At 62.6% G+C, this 23,727-nt stretch overlaps 4 protein-coding genes across 4 annotated transcripts; all 4 read left to right on the top strand.

The window, feature by feature from the left end:
• Positions 1–991: 991 nt before the first annotated feature.
• On the top strand, positions 992–4,186 carry LDBPK_170590 (hypothetical protein, conserved; the record flags this gene model as incomplete). Its single annotated transcript, XM_003859865.1, has 1 exon — positions 992–4,186. The coding sequence occupies one exon, from the start codon at positions 992–994 to the stop codon at positions 4,184–4,186; it is 3,195 nt and encodes a 1,064-aa protein (XP_003859913.1).
• Positions 4,187–7,783: 3,597 nt separating this feature from the next.
• On the top strand, positions 7,784–10,324 carry LDBPK_170580 (hypothetical protein, unknown function; the record flags this gene model as incomplete). Its single annotated transcript, XM_003859864.1, has 1 exon — positions 7,784–10,324. One exon carries the CDS (start codon positions 7,784–7,786, stop codon positions 10,322–10,324), a length of 2,541 nt encoding a protein of 846 aa, XP_003859912.1.
• A 1,764-nt stretch (positions 10,325–12,088) lies between these two features.
• LDBPK_170570 (hypothetical protein, unknown function) lies at positions 12,089–15,181 on the top strand (the record flags this gene model as incomplete). The annotated part of the gene is made up of 1 exon (XM_003859863.1): positions 12,089–15,181. One exon carries the CDS (start codon positions 12,089–12,091, stop codon positions 15,179–15,181), a length of 3,093 nt encoding a protein of 1,030 aa, XP_003859911.1.
• A 2,285-nt stretch (positions 15,182–17,466) lies between these two features.
• LDBPK_170560 (hypothetical protein) lies at positions 17,467–21,747 on the top strand (the record flags this gene model as incomplete). The annotated part of the gene is made up of 1 exon (XM_003859862.1): positions 17,467–21,747. The coding sequence occupies one exon, from the start codon at positions 17,467–17,469 to the stop codon at positions 21,745–21,747; it is 4,281 nt and encodes a 1,426-aa protein (XP_003859910.1).
• Between the last annotated feature and the right edge of the window lie 1,980 nt (positions 21,748–23,727).

The following is a 23,727-nucleotide window of genomic DNA, read 5'->3' as shown; positions in this document are numbered from 1 at the left end:
TGGAACATGCCGTCTACGTGCATTGCTCTTCGCCATTCGAGTGCGGCTGGCGGGGTGGGAGGTACACGTAGCACCACCACTACCACCACCACTGCCACTGCTTCTTGTTCGTGTTGATGCGCAAGCGATTGTTGGTGCCGCCATACCCATCCACCGACTCGTCGCTGCAAGAGGAAAGGGAAAACCCAGGCAGCAGCGGCGAGGGAGAGTCGAGAGAGAGACGCACACACACCCTCCACTCCCCTTCCCTCCCCTCTCTCCACCTCGGCCTCGCGCTCGCACTCGCCTGATCTTCTTTCTCGTTGCTTACGACCTCCCTCCGTCTCTCTCTCTCTGTCTCTGCCGCATCGGGAGTGGAAGAGGACGCGGAGTGAGTGGGCGGGCGGGGAGAGGATCAACCAGCCGGTATCGAGGCGTCCGTCACCCGTGCACGCACCGCTGCACGGTACGCAGACAGACATAGACAGATAGTACCACGTGATCCGTAAATAGACTTCGTTGCCTACCTGCCGAAAGGTAGCGAGACATCCTCCACCCGGCGTGGTGCGACGCGCCCGCAGTGACGCTTCCATCGACACCCACGCATGCATAGAGTTATAGAGGGGCACCCACGTAGCCAATGGATCACCGACAGACACCACACTGCACAGTGGAGAAGCAGCACCGGACCTCGCCGCGCGCGGCGTCAGCGGAGAACGGCTCCTCGTCACCGACCTACCCGAGTGGACAGGAAAGCGGCACCACACCAGCCACGGGTAGCAGCAGCGGCAGCGGCGCGGCTGCTGGAAGCCCTGGCGTCCGCCACGTGACTTCTGCGCGAACTGCCGTCTCTGCTACTGCTGCTGCTTCCACACGCACCCCGCCCCACCAAAGTAGTGGAGCGGCTCTTCATCTCTCCCCTGGCGGCCGCACTCTTGGGTCATTCTTCGATGTGACAGCTTTCGCCTCCCCTGCTTCTGCCTTTACATCGTCGCCGGAGTACGGCAGAGCCATGGCGCATCTGCTGGACAGCGTGGCGAGCCCCTCATCGACGTCACCTTCGCGAACGCCAACGCGATCTTCGTCGTCGCTACAGAGCCATAAAGCAGCGCACCCGTCCTCGCGCCAACGCCATCCCCCGCAGCAGCAGCGCTGGTCGTCCTCTGCACAGGTAGCTGCCCACCCAATGCGTCGCGCCAACGTGGAGAGGGCTGGCGGCTCGCCGGAATGGGATCGCCGCACGCCTACGCGGCAGCAGCAGTCTCACCGCAGCGCTCAGAGGCGCGATCCGCTGCCCGCCTCCTGGAGGGCGCAGCAAGGGCCAGCGGCTACCACCGAAGGGGCGGCTGCCACGTACACGTCCTCCATCAGTGTCGACGACGAGGTATCGTCTCGGTTCTCTGCCACCCAGCTGACAGAGATGCGGGAGCGCCACGACAGCGACTGGGCATCTCCGTCAGAGGTGCTGCAGTTGCGTACACTTTTCCAGGACTTGACCTCGCGCTACATGCGGGAGGTGCAAGCCTTGAAAGGTGAGTTGGCAAAGGCGCAGGAGGAGTGCGCCGCCTACGCGCGGGAGCGGGAGAAAGTGCTGGAGCTGCAGCAGGTCTACCAGGACGGCGTCGCCGCATGTGGAAGGGCGAAGGAACGGGAGGCGCAGTGGGTGGAGGAGCGCGCGCTGCTGCACGTGCAGATGGAAAAGATGATGGTGGAGAATCAGTGGCTGCAGCTCTACATTGCCAAGAAGCAGCAACCTCATATCCATCATATGCCACCGCGCGGCAGCGCAACAGGAAGTCGCGAGCGGGTGCGGGCGGCGGTGCAAGCAGTCGCCAGTGCCGCCACCGCGACGTCTTCCGCCTCCCCTTCCCCGTCCGCCTCCTGGCCACCTCTGCCGCCCACCGCCACCGCCACGACGACCAACACGACAGGCTACTTGGCCCCACCGCAGCCGCTAGATGGTCCGGATACAAAGATCTTCGCCTCTCTTCCCGGTGCAGCGGAGGCCGCCGTCACTGGCACGGTGCAGACGGAAGCGACATCGCCGTACACCTTCTTGTCTGCGTCTTCATCGCCTGAAGAGCTGCAGTACAGGGCACCTCAGCGAGGCGGCGGCGTGGCGGCCGAGACACCACTGCCTCCTATGCCCTCGCCCACTTCTCACCAATCTGCACTCGCAAGGCCCGCTTCGCCTATCAGCGCTGCCGCTTCCGCAGGTGCACAGCCACCGCATTCGACACCGCTCCAGCGCACCTTTCCCACTGATATTGGCGATGACGCCGGCGCCGACCTGCCAGGTGGCGATGGCGACCATGGCGATACACTGCATCAGCAGCAGCGTGGTCGCTCACGACGGCACCCACGCGGTGGTGCCAACCACGACGAGGAGCCGCACAACTCTTCCCTCATGACCCCTTCGGTCTCCACTAGCGATGAAGGCCGACTCGGCGCTGGGAAGGCGGTACGGCTTCCGCGGCAGCAGCGGGTGCGTCTCGACGGTGGTGACAATGAGGTCGACAATACTACCGGAGAAGGCGAGTTCAACCCCTCTTACGCTCGCGGCGTCACGGACCTGTCGTCCACCTCCGGCGGGTCGTCATCGCCCTCGCCGGCTACGAACATTCGTTCAATGCTCGCTGGCAGTGGCCTTGCGCAGGTCCACGAGCAGCGGTCGGGTGGCCACAGCGACGATGGTGGCCGTCGTGCCGCAGAGCAATGGGGTGGGGAGCTGGTTGCCGATAGAGCTGCTGCTGTGGCCGCTGCGGCGGAGCTGCCCGCCACTGCCACCGCCACCGCTACCACCACTACGACGCCGTCACTGGGTTCTACCGCAATGACGACAGCGCCCTCGTCACTGAGTCTTCAGTATCTCTACCAGCTCCCACGCACTCCTGCGGAGGCCCTGCAGGAGGAGGTGCAAATGCTCAAGGAGCTTCGGCGGCTTGGGGAGGAGAACCAAGTTCTGAAGGCCCGCCTGGACTACATGCAGGTGACGAAGGAAATCTTCACGAACCAATGCGAGCAGCAGCACCTCCGACTCGCCCAGGCGCACGACCAGTCGCGGCACAGCGCAGCGCAGTGGGAGCTGTCGTCACGACAGCTGGCGTCAGAGGTGAGACAGTTGGAGGCGAAGTGCGCGGAGTTGCAGGGTGCACTCGAGGACGTGCTACAACAAGCCAAGAGGCAGCAGGAGCTGAGCCAGGCACGCCTCGTGGAGCTGGAGGCAAGCAGCCGTGCGGCGCTAGTGGCCACACGCGACGAGGCCATAGGAAAGGTAGGCGCGCTTCGAAGTTCCCTGCGGGAGATTGCCGCTAGCCTGGCGGCCACGTCTGCTTCAAAATCGTCTCCGGCTGCGGGGCACGAGGTGGCCCAGCTGCGAGAGGAGGCAGGGCAGTGCCAGCGCATCGTCGAGAATCTGCGGAACGAACTGCATGCGCTGCGCACCGCACACTCAGAGCTGCAGGATGAGCATAGCGCATTGCAGGCGGAGGCGCAGATGCATCGGACACGCTTGGAGGGTGACCTGGCGAGCTCACGGGAGCTGCTGGCGGCTGCGTGCAGTGACCAGCGGTCTGCGGAGTCCCGCATCGCCGAGCTGGAGGCGGAGGTCGAGCGACTGCGCTCGGCTGTCGTGTCGTCTGAGGGGCTCATGCATACCATGGAGGAGCGCCTCCGGCTCGCCACCGATGAGCTCGCGTCGCAGCAGGAGCAGCTGGACGAGGCGTCGACGTGGCAGGCGCGCGCTCTCAGTGCTGAGAGTGAGCTTAGCACGCAGCGCAGTTACTACGAGAAAGAGATCTCTGTCTACAAGACGGCGGCATGTGCAATGCAGGATCGCCACCACGCAGAGGTGGAGGGCTTATTAAAGCGCTATGAAAAGCTGCAAGTACGCCATGAGGCGGCGAAGGTGCGCCTGGCTGCAGCGGTGTCGCGATCAGGGGCGGCTGCCGTATTCGCTGCTGCCGGCGGTCACGCAAGGAGGCGACACTCCCGTCATGCGAAGAGCGAGGACAGGGGCGCGCCAGTCATCTCCGGCAACCCAACCGACACTGCAAGCCACTCGCCGCCAGCTGCTGTCAAGACGGAGGCTTCTTCGACCGACTGCGCGGCTGCCGCTTACGATTCTCTGCAAGCGCTGCGCATCTCGGGGCAGGTGACGGAGAAGTTGATTCGCTCCCTGAACCGCGCCACCTCGCCGTACCACTGAAGAAGAACGGGGGGCCGAAGACAAACAGCGATGCAAACACACAGAAACCCACCCGGAGCGCGCACGCAGCGGTGGGAAGAGGAGGGGTGGGGGTGGGGTAGCAACAGCCGCAATGCACACATGGGCGTGGTGGAGAGTGAAGGTGGCACAGATGCTGTAGCGCATCTCTTCTCTTGCCACACACACACACACACACACGCTCTCTGATGGCTTTCCTCCCTCCGCCTCTTCGCCATCCTTCCTATTCGCTTTTATGGTATGTATTAGTGGCACGGCAGCGACACATACACACATCATCATCATCAGTGAGTGCCTTCCCATCCGTGGCTGCTACGCCCCCTCCTTTGTTGGCTTTTCTGAGTGAGCGAAGAAAACACAAAGCGTGTTGGTGCGTCCGTGTGTCGTCGTCGGCCGACTGCTTCCCAGCCCTCGAAGAGACAACACGCCACACAGACGTGCTCTCGTTGAGCGTCCATGTAGGGAGGAGGTATACCCGGTCTCGCCCACTCTCTCACCAACACAGACCCACCTGACCACCTTATCCCTCTCTCCCCCTTCTTCGCGCCTCCTTCCTTTGCTGTCTTTTCGTCCTTTGTTCCTCTCCCCTCCCCACCACACACACACACACACCTCTTTCCTGACCGCCTCTCTCTCTCGCTCTGTGTGTGTATGCGTGTATGTGTGTGTACGCCGCCGCACACGGCGAATGGCCCTGCTCCACCATACACTCCACCTAACGCCTCACCGTGCTTGCTCTGCGCCTCACCGCCTCTTTTCCAAGTCGGTGCATGCGCCCCCCTCCCCCTTCCACAGCAAAGTTCGACGGGAGGGAACGAAATCGCGACTCGCCATCCGCACAGTGTGCTTTCGGTGAGGTGGGCCACATACACAGTGGCGTCAGTGCACACGTGTAAGACGCGTGCGAGCGTGCTGCCAAAGCCTCCACCCCCCCCAACCGCTTCCTACCCACGCGACACTCCACAGTGTGGGGTGTGGGCACAGCGACAGAACAGCAGAGAAAAAAAGGAAGCGTGCGAATTTGCACGCCGGCAGCAACCATCACACCCACACAAACCCGGGCGGATATACAGGCACCTACGCCTACGCTGTTGCTGCCACTCGCTCGCACTCGCGTATCCCTTTTTTCCTTTTGAGCACGTGCGAGCTCTTCCCGAGTTTGCCTTCCTCCTCTTCTCCCGCAGTTGTCGACACCTGGACGAGCGGGGCGCCCACTTGCGCGATCAGCCCCCTCCCACCCCCCTTTTGCTTCGCCGCCTTTTGGGCACTGCCTCGGGAGCGTCGCTTCTTTCCCGTGTGGGTCTCGCTCTCTCGCGCGCTCCCCTTCGTGTTAACTTTTCTTTGCTTTCGGCTGTGCTGGGTGCTGGTGCGCCAGTGCGCTAGGGTGTGTGCGTGTGTGCTTGGTTTCTCTTTCTTGCTTCGTCCAGCTCACGCCCCACACCGCGCGCGCACGTCGCTCAGTTCCTTGCCTTTGACGGTTCACACCGTTCCCCTCCTCTCCTCTACTCTCTCGCCACCCCCCCTGCGCATTCACACCGATCATCAGCCAGCGCGGTGACCACCGTTCCCAGCGATTCGCCCTCCCCCTCTCTTTGATTACCTGCACCTCCGCGCCGACGCAGCGCCTCTCTCCAAACACCGTCTCTGTCTGTGCGCGTGCCTGTCTGTCGTTTTTTTCGTGCACGCTCCCCCCAGTATTACTGTGAACAACAAAGGGCCGACTACGGCGTCTCGTTGCAGCGAAGGGGAAGGGAGGCACCACAACTTCGCCGTTCATGGAGGTTGGAAGGCGGCACTAAACTAGCAGAAGAACATAAAAAGAACACCATAAAAGTGATCCTTGCAAGCAACTCCACCCTCTCCTCTCTCTTGCCCTTGCCCCCCCCCTCCCATTTTTTTCGTGGGTGTGCTTCCCGCGATCATTTGACGTTGATGCGCCTCTCTGTATATATAACGCACACAGGCACGCACACACCCACAAAGACACACACACACACGCTCCTCTTTTCTTTTCGGGGATTTGCTGGCGGCTGTGTCGGTCTCTGTGTGCCTTGCTGCTGTCACCGAAGAGGACGCCGGTGCACATAAGTGCCCACATTCGCATGGAACGCGAATACCATTGAGCAGAGTACTCCGCCGCCGCTGCTGCAGCAACGGAAGCAGAGGCACGAAAGACGCACGCGCGCAGATATAGAGCGTGAAGAAAGGGGAAAAGGGGGAAGTGTACAGGAAGCAACCAAACGAACGCAGGCGGTAGCGCTCTTTTCACAGCATCGACCTCCTCCCCCTTCCTCCCGCTCCCTCTCCTGACATTCCGCATTCTCCGTCTTCTCTTGGTCTGTCTGCTCTTCTTCCGCTCGGCCTCCTCGTTGAGCTCTATCCGTTTGCAACCTTCTCTTCTCTACCCCCTTGTTTTTGCTGCTGCTCCTCCCTCATAGCACGCATCGCAGCAGCCCACCCGTTTTCCATCCATCTGGCACAACAGCGCACGGTGAAACGAAGGGCCGGGCGGGCGGGAGGGCGAGAGGGGCTTTAGCCTTCGTCGATTGCGGCTCGCTGACTTCCTTTTTGATTGCTGATAAGATAGAAAGCGTCTCTCTCTCTCTCTGTGCGTGTGTGCGTGCCTGCGAGGGCACTTGCGCGCCAGGTCTTTTCTTCCCACTCCCCCACCCCCTTCCCTGCTCTGCTTCCTCTCCCTTTGTAGAGCCGCACTTTCACGCGCGCCCTCTGTTTCTGTTCCTTGGGTTCTCCTCTTGTGTTCCCCCCTCCTTTGATCTCCTCCCCCACCGCCATCGCGCGACGCCTCCTCGTTGTGCGTGCTGCCTTTGTTTTGCGCGATTTTCTCCCCGTCCTCTCGCTTTGTGAGCTCGCTCGCTACACCCCCCCCCTCCTCCTTCCCGGCTGTCTCCTCTGCTCGTTGTACACCTGCCTGCCTCTCGCCCCCCCCTCGCTTACTGTTTATGTGTTTTGTTATTGCGTGTTTTGCTTGTTGTCTTTTGCTCGCTGGGGAAACGCGGGGGCTGCGTGGGATTTACCCAGGTGTGGCCGCGTGTCGCCGTTGTCTCCCTCATCTCGGTTCCACCTCCGCTCCTGCCCTCCAGCTCCGCAGAATACCGTTTTTGTTAATCCGCCTGTTTCGCTAACGTCGCTTGCCTTCTCTGTGTGCCGTGCGGGTGTATCTGCGTATTTCATCGCTGCCCCGTGTTGTTGAGTGTCTCTTCGCAGTAGGGCCGCTCTTGTCAGCCTTGTGACGGGCAGCTTTCTCACCGCGTCGTCGCGGTCTACGACATCGCCGCATAAAGGGGCAGCGCAAGGAAATCAGCCCACTCCATACTCATGGGGTGTGCAGACTCGAAGGAGAAGGTGCGTGGGCCCCGTGAAGGCAAAGTGGCCGAGTCGGTGACGCCGCAGCACGCGCCAGCAACACCGCAGGAGGCGGAAAAAGCATCTTCCATCGACTTTGCTCCGTGTTTATCGCGAATCTGCGTTGAGGAAGACAATGACAGTGTTGGTAGGGCAGCGTCGCCGCCACCTGACGATTCGCATCCTTTCGTTGACGATGCGCTAGGGCTGCCGCCCATGAACGCCGTGTCATTGCCTCTGCGCCGAGACAGCGACACCGCCACTACAGGCGACGGCGCTTCTCTAACGCCACCTGCGGCTTCTCCCCTCGGCCTGTCCGCGCCAGCGGCATCCACGTCGCCCCAGCCGACGCAGCTTACGTCCTCAAGAAGGGACGTGGAGGGGGGCGTGCTCGCGAGGAAGACATCGGCCACAGACGAGCTGCTTCAGTGCGATAAGGTGGTCAGCTTGCACCCGCCGCCCCTGGATGATGCGCTCCCCTCCGGTGCTGCGCACAGCACTGCCGCCCTCGCGTACATCGACTCCTCCTCACTTCCTCCGCAGCACTCGCTCAGTTCGGTGGCGTACAAAACCCATTTAGCTGAGCAGCCCTCGTCCGCCTCGCCACAGAGCGTCAGCGACACCCACGCGGCAGCATCAAGGGAGCTGCGCAGGGGCGCCAACATCAACGAAGGCGGCTCTGTCCTGACGTGGACACTCGGTGACACCGACACGACGCGGACATCCTTCCTGCAGACAGCCGGCTCTACACAGCCGCCGTCGCTGCAGGCGAGTCGCTCGTCGTCATGCCAGCCTGTGGTTCTACCAGTAGCTCAACAAGCATCGCCATCGCCGTCGCAGTCGCCAGCGACGGTGGTGGAAACCACAGCAGCGGCGACTGAGACAGCGCCCGCTTCACAGCCACGATCCGTACTCACCGCCGAGGCGCAGCGCGACCTGCAACTCGCAAGCGCAAGTCGCCTCTCCGGCAGTGGTGGCCCTGTGGCACGTCGGTGCCATTCCGCACTCGCTTCATTGGCGCGCCGCTCGCCGTGTGCCGAGGTGAAAGCGACTCTGCGAAACGCGGTCGACGCGTCGGAGCCAATGGATGCGACGGCCGGAACGCCTGCGCGGCCGAGCTACGAATCTGCCCGCGACGCTGGCGCGTCTCCCTTCGGCGAAGCGAGCGATGGATGCAGGGAGAGCGGGAGCGGAGTCATCCCGACAGCGCGGTTGACACAGCCCCCCCAGGCGGTGGCCGCGGCTCGACAGCACTCTCGTTCCGAGTCTTTGCTGCCGTCTACATCGGGGCGGCAGCAGCAGCTCACCGTGGCGCTGATGCCAACCTTCAGGCCGCCTCATGACTCCACGTCTCCATCTCCGCGCACCCCCGCGCCGCAGCAGACATCGCCGCGTACGTCGGCACCGGCCACAACAGCACCTGTCAACGTCACTGCTTCTGCCATAAGCGACGCACCGGACGACGTGCCACTGCCGCAGCATCTGGACCTTTTCACCGCACTGCCGGCCAGCAACACCGCGAGCGCCGGCACCGCAGGCGGCTACAGCAACTTTGGTGATGGCGATGCCGGAGGGGTGCTCCATCCGCGCTTGCCCATGCCCAACTCTGCAAACATACGCGGCATGGGTACCCACACAAACAGCGAGAGCCTTTGTGCCGCGTCTTCATCGGCGACGACCACAGGAACCGAAACTCCCACCAAGACACGCACTTCGCGTTTGGAGCTCGGAAGCTGGAACACGCACCACTTCGCCAGCAGCAACAGTAGTTGGCTATTGAGTAGCATGAAAAGCACCGATGGCGGCAGCGGCGGCCTCGCGGTTGGCAGTCGCTGGAACGACGGGAGCTGCACCAGCACTCCACCCCCGACGAACTCGGAACTCTTTCGGCAGCTACGTCAGCCCAACACGCGCGTCAAGTCGATCTTGCGCAAGTCCGGGAGCAGCGCAGCGGTCGCGTACGGCGCGACGGTCATGAATGACGGCGATCAGGCGAATACAAATCGCTCCTGCGTGCTGTCGCCCTCCGTCCATGGTGGCGGGGTCGGTGGCAGAGCCGAGACGACAGCGTGCACCACCCCTCGCATACCAGCCAGCAGCGGCGCGGCAGGTGGTGGTGACGGGCGGACTTCGGCGATGCCATCGCCAATAGACGAGCCGGCGCTGCAGATGGACTTCATTGTGCTTCGCCACACCACCAGCGATGCGGATTGCGTGAACGGAAGCGCCACACCCGCCGACGCGTCCCCGTCACCCGCCGGTTTGCGCTCGCGCACGCACCGCGGCTTCCCGACGGGCACCTGGCCGCAGCCCAACCCAGACAATATTAACAGCGTAGCTAACAGTAACGTGTCCTGCGTTTTGTGCACAGGTTTCGAGAACGGCAAGGGTGCCTTCGCAGATGGTGTCCACGGCAGCGACGACGCAGGCACCGACAACACACCCATCAGCTTAGCGGTGCAACGCTCGTTGGCGTCTCCTTGTCGACTGTCCCGATCGCCATCCACACCAGGGTACCCCTCGCCGCACCGTACCCAGCAGTGCCGCTCGAGCGGCATGAGACGCGGTGGCGACGCTAACGTTGGCAATATCAGCAATGGAGAGACGCAGGTGCTGCCGCCGCCATCGACAGCGACGGAGCTGCCCATCTTGTTTGCACGCGAGACCGTCGCCGCGGCAGGGTGCACGTCTGATGAGCCGCCGCCTGACATCATGCTCGCCTCCCCTCCACCAAAGCGGGTGCGCGTGGTAGTATGATTCACTTGCTCAGTTATGCGCAGCGGTGCAGGTTCAAGGGAGAGGCGGCGAGATAGCGAAAAGACAGACGGAGTAGTCGCTTCCGCTGTCGGTTTTGGAGGGGCTACTAGGCGAGAGGACGCAAGCTGCTTCCTATGCAAGCTCTGTGTAGCGTATCTCTGTGTGCGTGCATGCAAGCACCGCCGCCATCGCTGCTGCTACCTTAGCCTTGATGGCGCCGATGACTGACGCCGCCCTTTTTATTTTTATTGGTCTGCATCGTCGCGTGCGCCTGTGCGAGAGGAGCGGCGCTTCGCCTCTGACTTTCTTCGTTCGCGTCTTACCCTCCTCGTGTGTGGCGGTGGGCGCAAGAGAGGGACATGGAGGGATAGAGACGCCTTGACACGGCGTTGTTCGGTTGTACACCCGTACCCGTGTACATAGATATGCATGTGTGTGTGTACGTGTATAAGCATGCGTTTGACACACGCACTCTCGCGTCTTCGCTGATATGAAGCGGCGAAGACGCCATCGCACTCAGAGATGGGGAGGGAGCGCCACGCAGACAACGAGGGATTTTGTTTTGTGTGTGTAGGGGGAGGGGGCGTGTGTCTTCTCTTCCCTTGTTATCTGTGCCCACCGCCTCTCCCTTTCTCGCTCATTCTCTCTGGACGAGCGTTCGTGCTGTCGTGCATGAGGCACTTGCGTATACGCCTGCCCACTGCGTGTATGCCGCACACCTTTTCCGCCGTCCAACTCCCTCCTCCCCTCCCTTTCTCGTTTGGTCTCCTCTCCTTTTCTGCGCTTCGTTCTCTCCCCCTCCCTCATTCTTGGTCTCGTGGTTCTTTTGAAGACAGCAACGACGGCGATACAACGCACTTCTCACGCATGCACATGCGTATGTGCGTGAAAGGAGCGAGCGCTCTTCTCTCCCTCTATGTATCTCTTCCTTGTTCTCCTTCCTGCGAATGCCGACATCTGTGAAGACGCACCGTCCTGCAGAGCGATGCACGACGCGCCGGACACGTGAACCTCCTCCCCCTCCCCTCGATGAGGTCAAGCGCAGTCTCCAACTTCTCCAGTCGCTTTTCTGTTGTGTAAACCCCTTGTTTTCCTCTGCATGGCCATGCGCTGCGGTCGTGGTAACGTCTGCATGTCCGTGCGCACCTCATGCGCCTTTGCCGGTGGCCCCCTCAAAACCAATCCACTAATGAAGGCTCAGGGCGGAGGCGGAAGAGGGGGAGGCGTGGGGCCAAGAAGAGAATGGCTTTGCTTCCGCTGTTGCTCTGCTATCGCGCGCGCGCTCTCTTGTGCTCTCTAGCACTGGGCTGCGCGGGGAATGCATGTGTAGCCGTCTTGGGGGGGGGGGCTATGCATCTCTGTGCGTGTCTATGTGTGACGGGGAGAGGCATATCCATGGGGATGTCTGCTCCACTGCTGCACTACGGTACATCTTTGTGGGCGCACGTGTACGTCCCCACTCCTCCTCATCATCAGTGCTGCCTCTTCGTTTTGGTGTTACCTTTCAAGGTCCGCTGCATCACTTGCCCTCCTCCGTCTCCGTCTCTCCCTCGTTTCCATGCCACTCGATCGGCGCTCGTCTCCACGCCGCCGCACGCACGCACGCAAAGAGCCCAAATCATACGAACATACGAGCCGAGAAAGCGACGCTGGCGCTCTCCACTGCCAGCGTGCGGGCGTGACGCGCATCTCTTTCCTGGCACCTTTTCCGCCTGCGACTCTCTGCGTGTCTGTGCGCCCGTGCCAGGTCGACTCCTCATCACGATGCAGCCCCTGCGCAGTGGAGCACTCGCTTCGCTTCCCCTACGCCCCTCACTCACAAGCACCGTGGCGGCAGAGCAGCTGGACGCGCGACTGCGGCCAGGGAACGAACCAACATCCCAGATTTTTCTACTGCGAGACAGAAAACGTGTCACAGCGGCTGCTTCCTCTGGTGATGCAGGCGATGACGTTGACAGTGACGAAGCCCTCATGTCTGCCAGCGTCAGCAGCTTCCGCTGCTCAGCTGCGCCCTCGGCGCACAGCGTTGCTGAAGTGGGCACTCACCCGGCCATGTCGGCCGAAGGGTCTGCTCCCTTGCCCTCCGCTGCTCAACCGAAGGAGCCTTTCCTTCTCGATCACCCGCCGCCGCAGCGCCACAGACGGCAATGGACACCGCGTCGCGGATCACTGTGCTCCGGCACACCCGTAGGTGGCAACGGTGGCGCGGTGGAGAGTGCTGTGACAACGGTGCGGGACTGGGTGCGTTCTGCCGGGTGCAGTCCGTCAAAGGAGCCTCGCAGCGCGTCCATCTCGCGGAGAGACAGCCTCGCCTCCTCTTTCGCCTCCGCGCTGGTGCCACGAGATGGGCGATGGGAGCTGCCGCGTCAGTGGACCACCGGCGCAGACGACGATGACGGCGAAGAGCGCGAGAGGCGCGCGGGGCTTGGTGCAAGGGCGGCAAAGGCTTGTAGCAGCAGCAGCGGCGGGAGCGCTGTGAACAGCGGGCGTGGCTGGGATGGTGTCGACAGCTGGAGTAGCAGCGAGGCGCAGCTTCAGCGGCCAGAGGGGTTCGAGCTGGCTTGCGCGCCGACAAGCCATCAGCGGACGCCGTCGTGGCGTCAGCTCCACTCTCACCCAGCGACAACTGCGACCATCACCTCGTCGAACAGCTCTGTTCCCGCCTCTCGTGGCAACGGCGACGGTGCCGCTGCTCCCGCCTGTAGCAGTGCGTACACGTTCTCTGCACACAGCAGAAGCGGGCACAGCACAGGTACGTCCAGTCTCTCTGGTGGGAGCAGCGCCAGCGCCGCCACTGACTGCGGCACAGCAGCTACTCTACTGTCCGGGTGGGGGCCGAATCGCCGCGGCGGTGACGGTGACGACGGGAGCTACGGAGATCAACCGTCTCTGTCAGGGGTCTCGTCGCCGTCCCTCGTCACACCACCGCCGAGTCGTCGCACGTCCGCTCCTGTCGCCTCCACTTTGCAAGCCAACACTCGCATGCTTTCGCCGTCGCCTGTCTTGACTGCGCGCGAGCTTGCCCAGCTGGGAGAGTGGCGCAGCGTTGCAGAGGCTCAACGAAGCGACCTGGTTTCCACAGCGGCTCCCACCGTTCTTTCGCCGTTGCTGCAGCGACCCGCACCTGAGCGGCCTGACAGCGGCGGACCGGCGAGCTGGTGCTTAGAAAGCCTATCTTGCGCGTCCTTCAACACTTCGCTGCCAAACGGACTGTGGAGTGGCCGCGATAGCACCGCGCAGACACCGCTGAACTGGGAGCGGGGTGGCGCTGCGGTGGGGACTGGTGGAGCCCACGGCAGTTCCCGCGCATCTCCTGCATGCTGGAGCACCAGTGAGCCAGCCGCGGGCGGCGATAGTGCCCTGCTTGAGTGCCGCAGTGGAGGATGGTGCAGCCGCATATCTTCCCCGATGTCGGTCTCACTCGCCGACATGAACGGGCCGGCCTGTGCGCAACAGGGAATGCCGCACTGCAGCCCTCTCACTTCCCCGCCGACGTCTCCTTCCTTTGCGCACCGGGTGCGCGGAACAGCCCGCGGATGCGGAAGTGACGGTGATGACAGCACGATGGAGGACATCGAGATGCGACACACGAAACGCAAATGCGTCGAGAGCCCACGCGGGTCCCCATCGGCGACGCCTCTGAGCGGGTCCTTTGCACTCTCCCTCGCCGATGCGCTGGCGGCGGCACCTACGTGCATGACGACGTCGCTCGAGACGCACTTGTGGCAGCAACAGCAACGCCGCCGGAGGACAGTGTCACCGTCTGTGGCCCGCCCAGACGAGGAGCCGCTGCCTTGTGATGGCGCGGACACGTATGCCTCGACACACTACCGCGACCGTAGCACCTTCTCTCCTCCCTCACCCATTCGAACCACGGCTCCATCCATGGTCCCGGTGCATCCTCCGCCGTCGCTGGATATTTCCATCTCGTCGTCCCTGTTGGCCACCGGTGCGCAAGGGCGGCCGCACGACATGAGCGGCGGCTCCCTACACATCACTGTCGATGCTGCCGCGGCCGTCTTGGAGACTGCAGATAGCATCACGGGAGTCGTCGTGGAGGTGGATGCTCAACATGCCGCGTCGCTCTCCAGCTGCGGCTCCGGCGGCAGCGGCGAGGAGCCTGAGGTGGACACGTTCTCGCTGGAGCGGGCGCAGGCAGCGATGGAGGACGCAGACGCCGAGGCTGCGAGCGCGCTGCGCGCACGCCAGCATCGCCTCTACCTCCTCTCCACCTCCCAGTTCGCCCAGGACGTGGAGCGGCACGGCGGCCACGTCGACCCGATGCAGCTTGAGATGGAGGCGGAGGCGGAAAGCGAGGAGGCCGAGCAGGAGTGGAGGCGGGAGGGTTGTGCTAGGCGGCCTGCAACGTCGGAGGGGTTTCCAGGGAATTCATGCGGTATCTCTGCAGGGCTGCGAGGTGGCAGAGCGACACGGTTGCGATGGGAGAAAGATGACGGCCCCCGCTCACGACCGAACGGAATCGCAGCGAACGAGGAAGGCGAGGTGTCGTCGGCCCCGACAGCTGCGTGCATTCCTCACCTCCACAGTCCGCACCCTCCTCGTCCCTCCTTCTCGACTGTGCCTTGCGCCACCCCGTCTGCGCACCCGGCGGCTCCCGTGGCGTCGGGTCGGGTGGGCAGCCAGGAAAGCTTTGCCACACCGTTGCGCCGCGGTGCGTGCGTCTCGGCCACAGCTGCCCATGTGCGATGGGGCGAGCCGGAGGAGAGCGAGGATGGCCACTCACCGGGCTCCGTAGCCACGACGACGGGCTCGCGGTCGCGCCGGGACATGTCGCCACCAGTTCGGGAGCGCAGCATGGCCCCGGCAGAGCTTCAGAAAGAGCGTGAGGGCTACTAGAAGATGGAGCACCGCTGTCGTGTAGGCCAAAGCTGGGCGTGTATGCCCCTTGAGGCTGTGCGGAGTAACACAGAGAAGGCGCCCCCCTTCTCGGCTCTCTTGATGGTATCTGCTTTCTTCTCTGATCGTTGAGCGGCCCCTGCTTGCTCTCTGCGTTCTCTCTGTTGTGGTGGCAGCGGTAATAGTGAGGCTTCGCTCCCGGTTTTGACTCTCCCTGCGCGCGTGTGCGTCTCCCGACCGCCACTTCCTGCCTTTGCCCACTCACCGCGAGTGCCCGAAAAGGGCTCCGCCACGCATCTCGCCTTTGCTCTCCCTTCCCCTTATCCTAGTCGATCTGTGCACCGCCTCCCTCCTCCTCCTCCTCGATACCCACGGTGACTGTCGCTTCTACGACGGCTGCCGCTACAAAGGCCTGATCGCACCACTTGTACTTGCCCATTTTTCTCTCGTTTCGTGGTTGTCGACTCCTTCACGCGCCCTCACGATCCTTGTACACTCCCTTCTGTTGCCTTCCCTTCCTCGTTGTCTCTTTCAAACGCACAAGAAATGACCTCTCGTCAGCCTTTACGCACCGCAGCTCCTGCCTCCTCCTCTCCCTTCGCCACCACCGTTGGATGCGGTCGGTGGAGAGCGACGTGCTTCCCCGACGTCACTGATTGAGTCACGTACACACGCTGCTCGAGCGACTTGGCCAAGGCAGAAGTCGTCGGCCTCTGTCAATGGTATAGAAGCGGTGAGGCCCCCGAGCACACGTGCCTGTCTCCCTCTTTCTCTCTCTGTGAGCGTGTGTCTGTCCCTTCGTCTTTCAGGTGTGCACCCCCTTCCTTTCCTTCCTCCCGTATGCGCTTCTCTGGTACACATCTCCCACCACTGCCTCATCATCTGTTTCGCTCCGTCGTGCTTCACCTTTCCGACTCATGCACAACTGGCCCATTTTTCTTTCTTGGGGGCGCTCTCGCACAACGCACGCTCGAGGCGAATCAGCGTGAGGCCCGTCACAGCGAACAGGTGCACCTGCGCAGCGAGGCTGCGCCCCCTCGCAAGCCGCAACAACACCAGCGACAAAGACTCTTTCCGCTTCGCCACACAGTCTCCGTTTCTTTTTTCCCTTTTTGCGCTTCTCCCTCCCCCTCCACTTCTGTGCCCCCCCCCCCAAGCAGACACGCAGCGGCACGGACACACACTCGGCTTGTCGTGCATCTTCCCCTTCACAGTCACCCTTCCCTCTTTGCGGGACCCCCCCCCCCGTGCGAGGACGAGACGATCGCGAGCAAAACGAGATAAGCGCCCGTCTCTCGTTGGCTGTGTGTGCATGCGTACCATAGTGCCCCACTCCGCCTTCCTCGTCCTCTCCTGAAGCACTCGTCGTGACCACGGCCTCGTCTCCCGCACTTCTCTTCTCTAGAATCTTTCACGACCACCACCTTATCACGGCGCCGCTGTAGCGACAAAAAAGCGAACACGACAGCGCGAAGCGATTCTCTTTGCTGTGCAGCGCTCTCTCACCGCGGGTGTGCTTGCGTTCATCTGTCGCTGTTCCTTGTGCTGTGCTCTTGTACCTCTCGCTGGCTTTCCGTCTTCGTCTGTCTGTGCGTTCTCTTCTTAGTTTTTCCATTTTCGCCCTTTCGAAGCGCTGGTGGGCAAGGAAGGAGGCGGACCTCTCTCTGTCTGTGTGACTGCCCGCGTCTTGTAACCCGCTCCGCTCTTGTGCTCCCTACGGCTCGCAACAACAACAAGAGCAACGAGGAGGAGGCGGAGGCGACACGCTTGCACACGCAGACGCAAAGCCAGAGACTGAGAGCGACCCGATCCCGCCCCCGCCCGACCCCCACACGAACACACGCTTGCACCTTCACAGCACTTCGGTCGCGCCGCTTCCTCTTTTCGTGACCTCCAGCGCCTTCCGTGGCCCTTCGCGAAGGCGAAGAAGTAGCGCACAGAACGACTGCCGTTCTAGATCATAACCTCTTCTGCATCTCTGTATTCTTGTCATCTCCCTAGTGCCACATCCCATCAGCACCAGCACCTCCACTTCTGCAGCGTGCGTCGGCATCAAGGAGGCGCCTACTTCTCCTTCGCAACCCAGGCTGCTTCTCGTTTCTTTCTGTGAAAGACGAGCAGGTGGGAGAGAGAGAGATCTTAAGAAGTAACCCCTGTACCTCCCTCCCTCCCTCCCCCCACACACCGGCGACAGCATCTCGCTCGGCGCCACGACAGACCGCCACATGGCTGCAGAGATTGGGCCCCGCCAGCACCCGCAGCGATACCCGTATATTCAACCGGCAATGCCGGCGCCCGAGACACCGCTGCTGGGCGAAGAGGCCGCTTCGCCGCCGCCGCGTCCGCCGCCGCGCAGTTGTATGCGCGAAGGTAACCACCCCCATGACAAAAGTTCCGCGGGCGATTCCCAGCGCGCAACCACCTCAGACGGTCATCCGGCCCCCCCGGAGCGGATGCTTGAGCTGCACAGCGAGGATGCCGTTACACCAAAGCGCTTCGCATCCCGAAGCCACCAAAATGACGAGGCACTTGCCACTTTCGGCCACTCAGAGGCGGACAGGGACGCCGACGGCGGTGCTGAGGAGGCACGCGCTGCCACCAACCTCGACCACAAAGCCATGCTCGCCACGGCGCAGCTGCACAATGCCACCAACATGATACTGCCGCCCAGCGTGCTTCAACCGGGAGCAACAGAGGGACTGGTGACAATGGCGGCTGCCAAGTCACCGCGAGGACGGGATAACCGTGCCGGAGGCGACGACTTGTGGGACCGTGGTCCGAGCAACAGGTTGGGGGCCGCTAAGGCAGCAGCTGAGGCAACGCGCACCGCCACCCAGGCCGACCTCGACGGCGCCATCCAAGTTGATACTACCGCTGCGGCGGACAAGAAGGAAGAAGAGAGTGAAGACGAGGATGAGAACGGCCTCTTCCAGGAGACGGTGCTGTTCATGAACAACAACTTCCACTCGCTCAGCAGCATGCTTTGCACACCGGCGAAGACCCCTCAGCAGCCGAGTCAGGAAACGGTCGTCGGCTCGGCCATTCAGACGCCGCACATGCCTCGCTCGCTGGAGGTGACGCCTGTGAAAACGCTATCGACAGGTCGCGAGATGTCGGGGGAGGGCGACGCCGCTGGTCACCTGAATCAGGCAGAGGCGGGCGCGGCTTCTTCTGACAGCAGAAGGTTCCCGGCTGCAGACACGACGGCCTCGGCGTGCTGCACGGTTTGTGTGTCACCAGCCACGACGGTGAACACGCACGTGCCGGCGGCGCCTGCCTCTCCGCTCCCTACCCCACAGCAGTGCTGCTGCCCCGATCCTTGCGCGTCCACCTTTGCAGCCGCCGCCACCACCACAGCACCAACCACCCCAGCGGCAAGCGAATACTTCTTCATTGACAACCACGATGGCACTGCCTACCTCGCCGACGCCTCGCTGCAACTGGACGGCAGCTACGTCCTCGGCCAAACCATCTTGCTGGCTCGGAGCAGCGCCACGTCGGAGGCCTCACCGATATCTGCGGCGCGCCGCAATGCCGCCGGCGCTGAGTCCCCGGTGGTGAGGCTGCAGTCTAATGCAGACCTGCCGCAGCAGCGCGCCAAGCTCGCTCACCGCCCACTTCGCAGCGCGCGTCTTACCGAGGTACTCTCGGCATCTATGGCGGCACCTTTCTCCCCAAACTCGCCGGCCCCGCACCCTATCCAGAGCGCTGCTGCATCTCCAGTGTCTCCAAGCATCGCTCGCGTGCTGTGCCGCTCTGCCGCTCCGTCGCGTGACAACTCGAGTCGCCCGGTGGCGTCCGCACCAGCATGCCGTCTGCTTCCCAGCAGCTTCGGCGACAGCTTCTGCTTTGACCAGACGCTGCTGGTGCCGCTAGATGAGAGCGCCGACGCGGGTCGCTCCGCTGTCATCGCGGATGCTTCTTTGGTGACCGATCGGAGCTACCGCAGCAGCGCCCCGGCGCGATGGGAGGCGTGTGCCTCGCCCACGGTGGTGACACCGGCGCTCTCATCGGCTGCCGTGTCATTCAGAACGTTCCAGGCAGGGACAGAGCGTCGTGAGCGCGGCGTGCCACGATTCTCACCATCCTGCCCCGCCGCCTCGTTATCCGTCTCGCGTGCCTCTCCGGTGCCTGATGCGCCCATCGCAGCGGAGCAGCTTGCCTCTCAGCAGGCCCGTGCGACTCGCGAGAAACGAACTCTGCGTTCAGATCAAGATGTCATCTACCTTATCCCTCCCGACGCCGTCACGGAAACGGTGACGCCGGATGACATCACAAGTCAGGGTTGGATCCCAGTGCAGGTCGTGGACGTCCTACCCTCTGCCGCGGCTACCACCGCCACTGCCGCTGGCGACGATGGTCGTTCTCGCTCGTGCATTGTTGGCGGTGGTGCCGAGTCACCGCTCCCCAAGAATCCCTCCACCACTACCGCTGCTGCGAGGGTGAGCTCGCAAGGTGCTTGCGCCGACGAGTTTGAGCGTGAACAGAGCCTCTCGCGTCGTTCGTACGACGGCCACGGCGGTGGTGCCCTGCCGATCTTCACCCCGGCGTCCACGCTCTCTGCCTCGACGCTGGAGTGCATCAATCGTCGGCTGACCTACTCCATCTCGAGGTGGGCCAGCGTCCGTCAGCACTTTGACGCCGCCTCCCAGTCCGACGCTGACGGGGCCAGCGGCGCCAACCTTGCCGGCAACATGGCGTTGCCACTCGCCACACCGCTCTGCTTCGCTGGGCATCCCCACGAGCAGCACCACAGCAATACCGGCGGCAGCATCCAGAGAGAAGCAAGCTCGCTCTGCTGGGGCAACGAAAAGGCCTTCAGCGGCAGCTTCGGTGCTTTCGCGACTGAGCCGACCAGCGACAGCCACTCCCCTGTGCCGGTGCCGCCCGAGTTGTCGGAGACGCCGCAGCGTGCGCAGAGCCCGTCTCGTTGCACGGCTGCCTCCATCCCCATCGCACCGTTACAACGAGGCCGCCCTGTCGGGGCAGCAGGCGCAGACGAGGACGACACCGGCGATGCAGCCTACGTCGACTGGAGCTCTTTGCTGACGAGCATGAGATATCATCGCCCGTCCACTGTTGGGGCGGCAACGAGCGAGTCGCATGCGAACGAAGGTTCCCTGAGTATCCCGCTGACATCGTCGGCCAGCGCGATTCTCGGGACGGGGGCGCTGCCGCCCGCCTCCGGAGGACGGCATGCGGGGGGGGCAGCGACCCGCGCCGTTGCTGTGCATCATGCCACACAGCAGGCGCCGCAGCATCTGCGTGCCCCGCACCCTCGCCGTATGTCCGCCACAGCGTTCTCTTACGGCACCGCCTCTTCCTCCGTCTCCGTGCAGGCCTTTGGCGAGCACAGTCAGCGGATGCCGACGGGGGCGGTGCTGCCCCTCTCGAACGCCGCTGGCGCCGCCGGCAACAGCAGCTTCCGCACGACCTACTGCTGCAACCGCACCAGCACTACCAGCACGGAGACGGCGTCGCTCAACCCCGGCTTCGGTGGAGGCGATTGTCCCGGCTCGAGCAGCGTCAGCGCGGCGGGACTGCCGCTCTCACGCGGTGCGCTGCCCCACCATCATCCACACCACCAGCACAGCTACTCGCAACAGCGTGCTGGTATGGTCCGTATACACAGCACCGGCAGTTTGCCGGCAGAGAGGTTCACGGCGGAGGCTGCGGCGATGAGTGTCAGCGGCGCGGCCCCCCGCTCGGGGGCGGTGAGCCGCAACAGCATTCTGCATCGCAACCGCTACGCCAGTCCACACCAGCAACAGTACCTTCGCTGGACAGAGGCCACGGCGCTAGCTGGGGCCGGGCCAGCAACGGTCTGCGGCCGTCGTGCCGCTGCGACTGCAGGGTTCCTGGTGCCAGACACTTCTGTGTTCCTGCCCTGGGCCCCGCTCACCATCACACCGGAGGGCTCTGTCAACCTGGGCGGAAGTGACGCGACTGGCCGTCGCAGCGGCGCCGCTGCGACGACTGCCGCGCCTGCGTCCTATGTGCCGATGACACTGATGCCATTCACCAGCTCCGCGGAGACGAGCACGACGACGACGACGAACAGCACCACGTGCGACGCGGTGAGCACGCGAGAGGTGGTGCACCAGATCGCCGACGACCTCACCCGCGGCGACACGGTGCTCTCCCCCGAGACGCTGCGAACGCTGAACACCGCCGTGGCGGCTGCGATGGAGATGACTGTGAACCAGCTTCAGGAATCTCTGTACGCTGCATCGACGGCAACAGAGTCGGAGCCCGTGCCGCTGGCGCCGAACGCGGATGCGACAACACCAGCGGTGCCCTCCTTTCCTCACGCATTCAAGCAAGACGACGAGGCTCACAAAGAAAATTGTGCAGCGCGTTTCCGGATAAGCTGCAACCCCGCCAGAGCTGCTGTTGCCGCTGACAGTGTGCAGAGGTCGAGGTCCGCCAGTGCAACAAGACCGCTCGGATGTCAGGAAGGTTCGGCGACGAACATCGCCGTGCGACTGTCCAGCAAGGCACGCTCGCCCTCTAACCCGGCACAACCAGGGGGCGCTCCTCTTCTTGGTCAGCAGTTGCCGCAGTAGAGGCACCCAACGTTGGCCAGATGCTGAGGAGACAAGCACGCCGAAAGTTTCCTCATCTTAGGACCTGTGAACACAGACGTGCGCCTCTGCTTGTCTGTGGGGCGGGGGTGACCGTTTTCGTGTGTGCTTGCGCACGCCCCCCCCCCTCCCCCCCATGATGTGTGTGTGTGTGTCGGGGGGGGGGCGGCTGCTGCGCTGCCTGTGTTGCTGTTGTTATCTCCCTTTCTCTCGCTTGGCTAAATCTAGACTTCTTTCTCGCTTGCACTCTCTTCTTGTTTTCGCTTCCCTGCCCTTGCGACGCTCTGTGGTTTCCGATGCGCCAGTCACAGAGACACGAGGGCGCCCCCACGTGCAGAGGCAGAGAAGGACTCGCGCATGAAGGGACATACAGACCACGCCGGCTCCCCTCCCTTCCCCTCCCTTCCTCCATTATATATATATATATATAGGATCACTCTTGAAAAGGCTCTTGTTAGTGCACCTGCCACCCCTCCCCTGCCTTCACCTCCGCGCCCTTCATCTCCCTTCCCCTCTCTCGCTGGCGTGTCCTATCGCACGCGTCACGGCACACCATCACTACGACAGCGAGAGGGAGAGATGAAGGACGAGCGAGCGCACACGCACAGAGAGAAAAAAAAAATAACGTATACCCATAATATAAAACGCCTGCTTATTCTTCCCCCCTTCTTGTACCCCTTCTCCTCCTCCTCTCGGTCTGTGTGTGTACGTTTGTGTGTGCATCCACTCCCTACCCCCTTCTCAGATCATCTTCACTGCCCTCTCACCGTTCTCTCTCGTCATTTCTGTTGCTTGCCTTTCGCTGATCGAATCCATTTTTTTATATGTTCTTGTACCTCCCCCATCCCCTACCCCCACTCTACCCAGCCGCCTTTAGGCACTAGAGAACAACACACCTTACCCATCTCCGTGTACTCTACATTCACGCTACTGTCTAGATCTATATATATATATATATATGTATATTGTATGTGTATCTGACCACTCATGGATGGTGCCTTCTCTGTACGTGGGTGCTTGTGTCTGCGTACCTCCTCGTCGGGGCCTCACCCCCCCCCCTCCGCTCACCAGCTCAGGCAAGAGCCCGAGGGGCGACATGCATCGAGCATACCAAACAGGCGCGTCGAATACATGTAGAAATAAACATGGAGGCCGGAAAGAAAGGCAGGCGACCTCGGCGTCACGCCAAGCACAGCCAAGCACATGCGTGTGCGCTCGGACCTGTGCGCATGCCATAGACCGCATGACGTGGTGAGTAGAAGTTTGTTTACGGGCTCCGCTCCCTCTGTCCCCCACCCCACCTTTGCTTGTGCGCAGTCCCAGCTAGTGGCAGGGATGGCGAGAGAGGGAGAGGTGGGCGTCTGGAGTGAAGCCCGGCCCCTCACCACCACCACCTCTCGCCATCCCTACCAACAGCACGATCTCTCTCTCTCTGAATCTCTCTCACTGCTGCTGCTGCTGCTGCTTGTGCGCGCTCTTTCACCTTATTGCGCGCATGCGCCCGTTCGCAACTCGACCAGTCTGTGCGTCTAAGAGACCGGACCAACGCTCTGCCACAGGAATAATAAGACGAAAGGAGGCAACACGACGGTATATATATATATATAGAAAGGCTTAGCTGACGCACCTCGAAAAAAACGTTTCCTACACACACTCGACGCCACCAGCCCGCACCACGGCACCACTGCGTTCATTCAAGCGATCTCCTGTTGCCAGAACGACGGCACACCCCTGTCTCTTCGGTGCTCACAGTACGCACGCAGACACGGCAGCCCAAACACCGACACGCTTATGCTGTCACGAAGCACCGTTGGGAGCGACTTGTACCGAGGTGGCCCTTTCACCAACCGTTCTGCACACAAGACACCGTCACGAATTTCCTGCGCAAGCTCGTCTCTCTGAGGTCTCTCTTCTCCTCCCCCTTGCCAGATGCGCCGCGAGCGCCAGAACTCGACGAAGGCC

Source organism: Leishmania donovani, chromosome 17 (genome assembly GCF_000227135.1).
Source record: "Leishmania donovani BPK282A1 complete genome, chromosome 17".
In the NCBI taxonomy this organism is placed as follows: domain Eukaryota; phylum Euglenozoa; class Kinetoplastea; order Trypanosomatida; family Trypanosomatidae; genus Leishmania; species Leishmania donovani.
The sequence above is the reverse complement of the archived record's forward strand: the minus strand, read 5'-3'. Positions and strand labels throughout refer to the sequence as shown.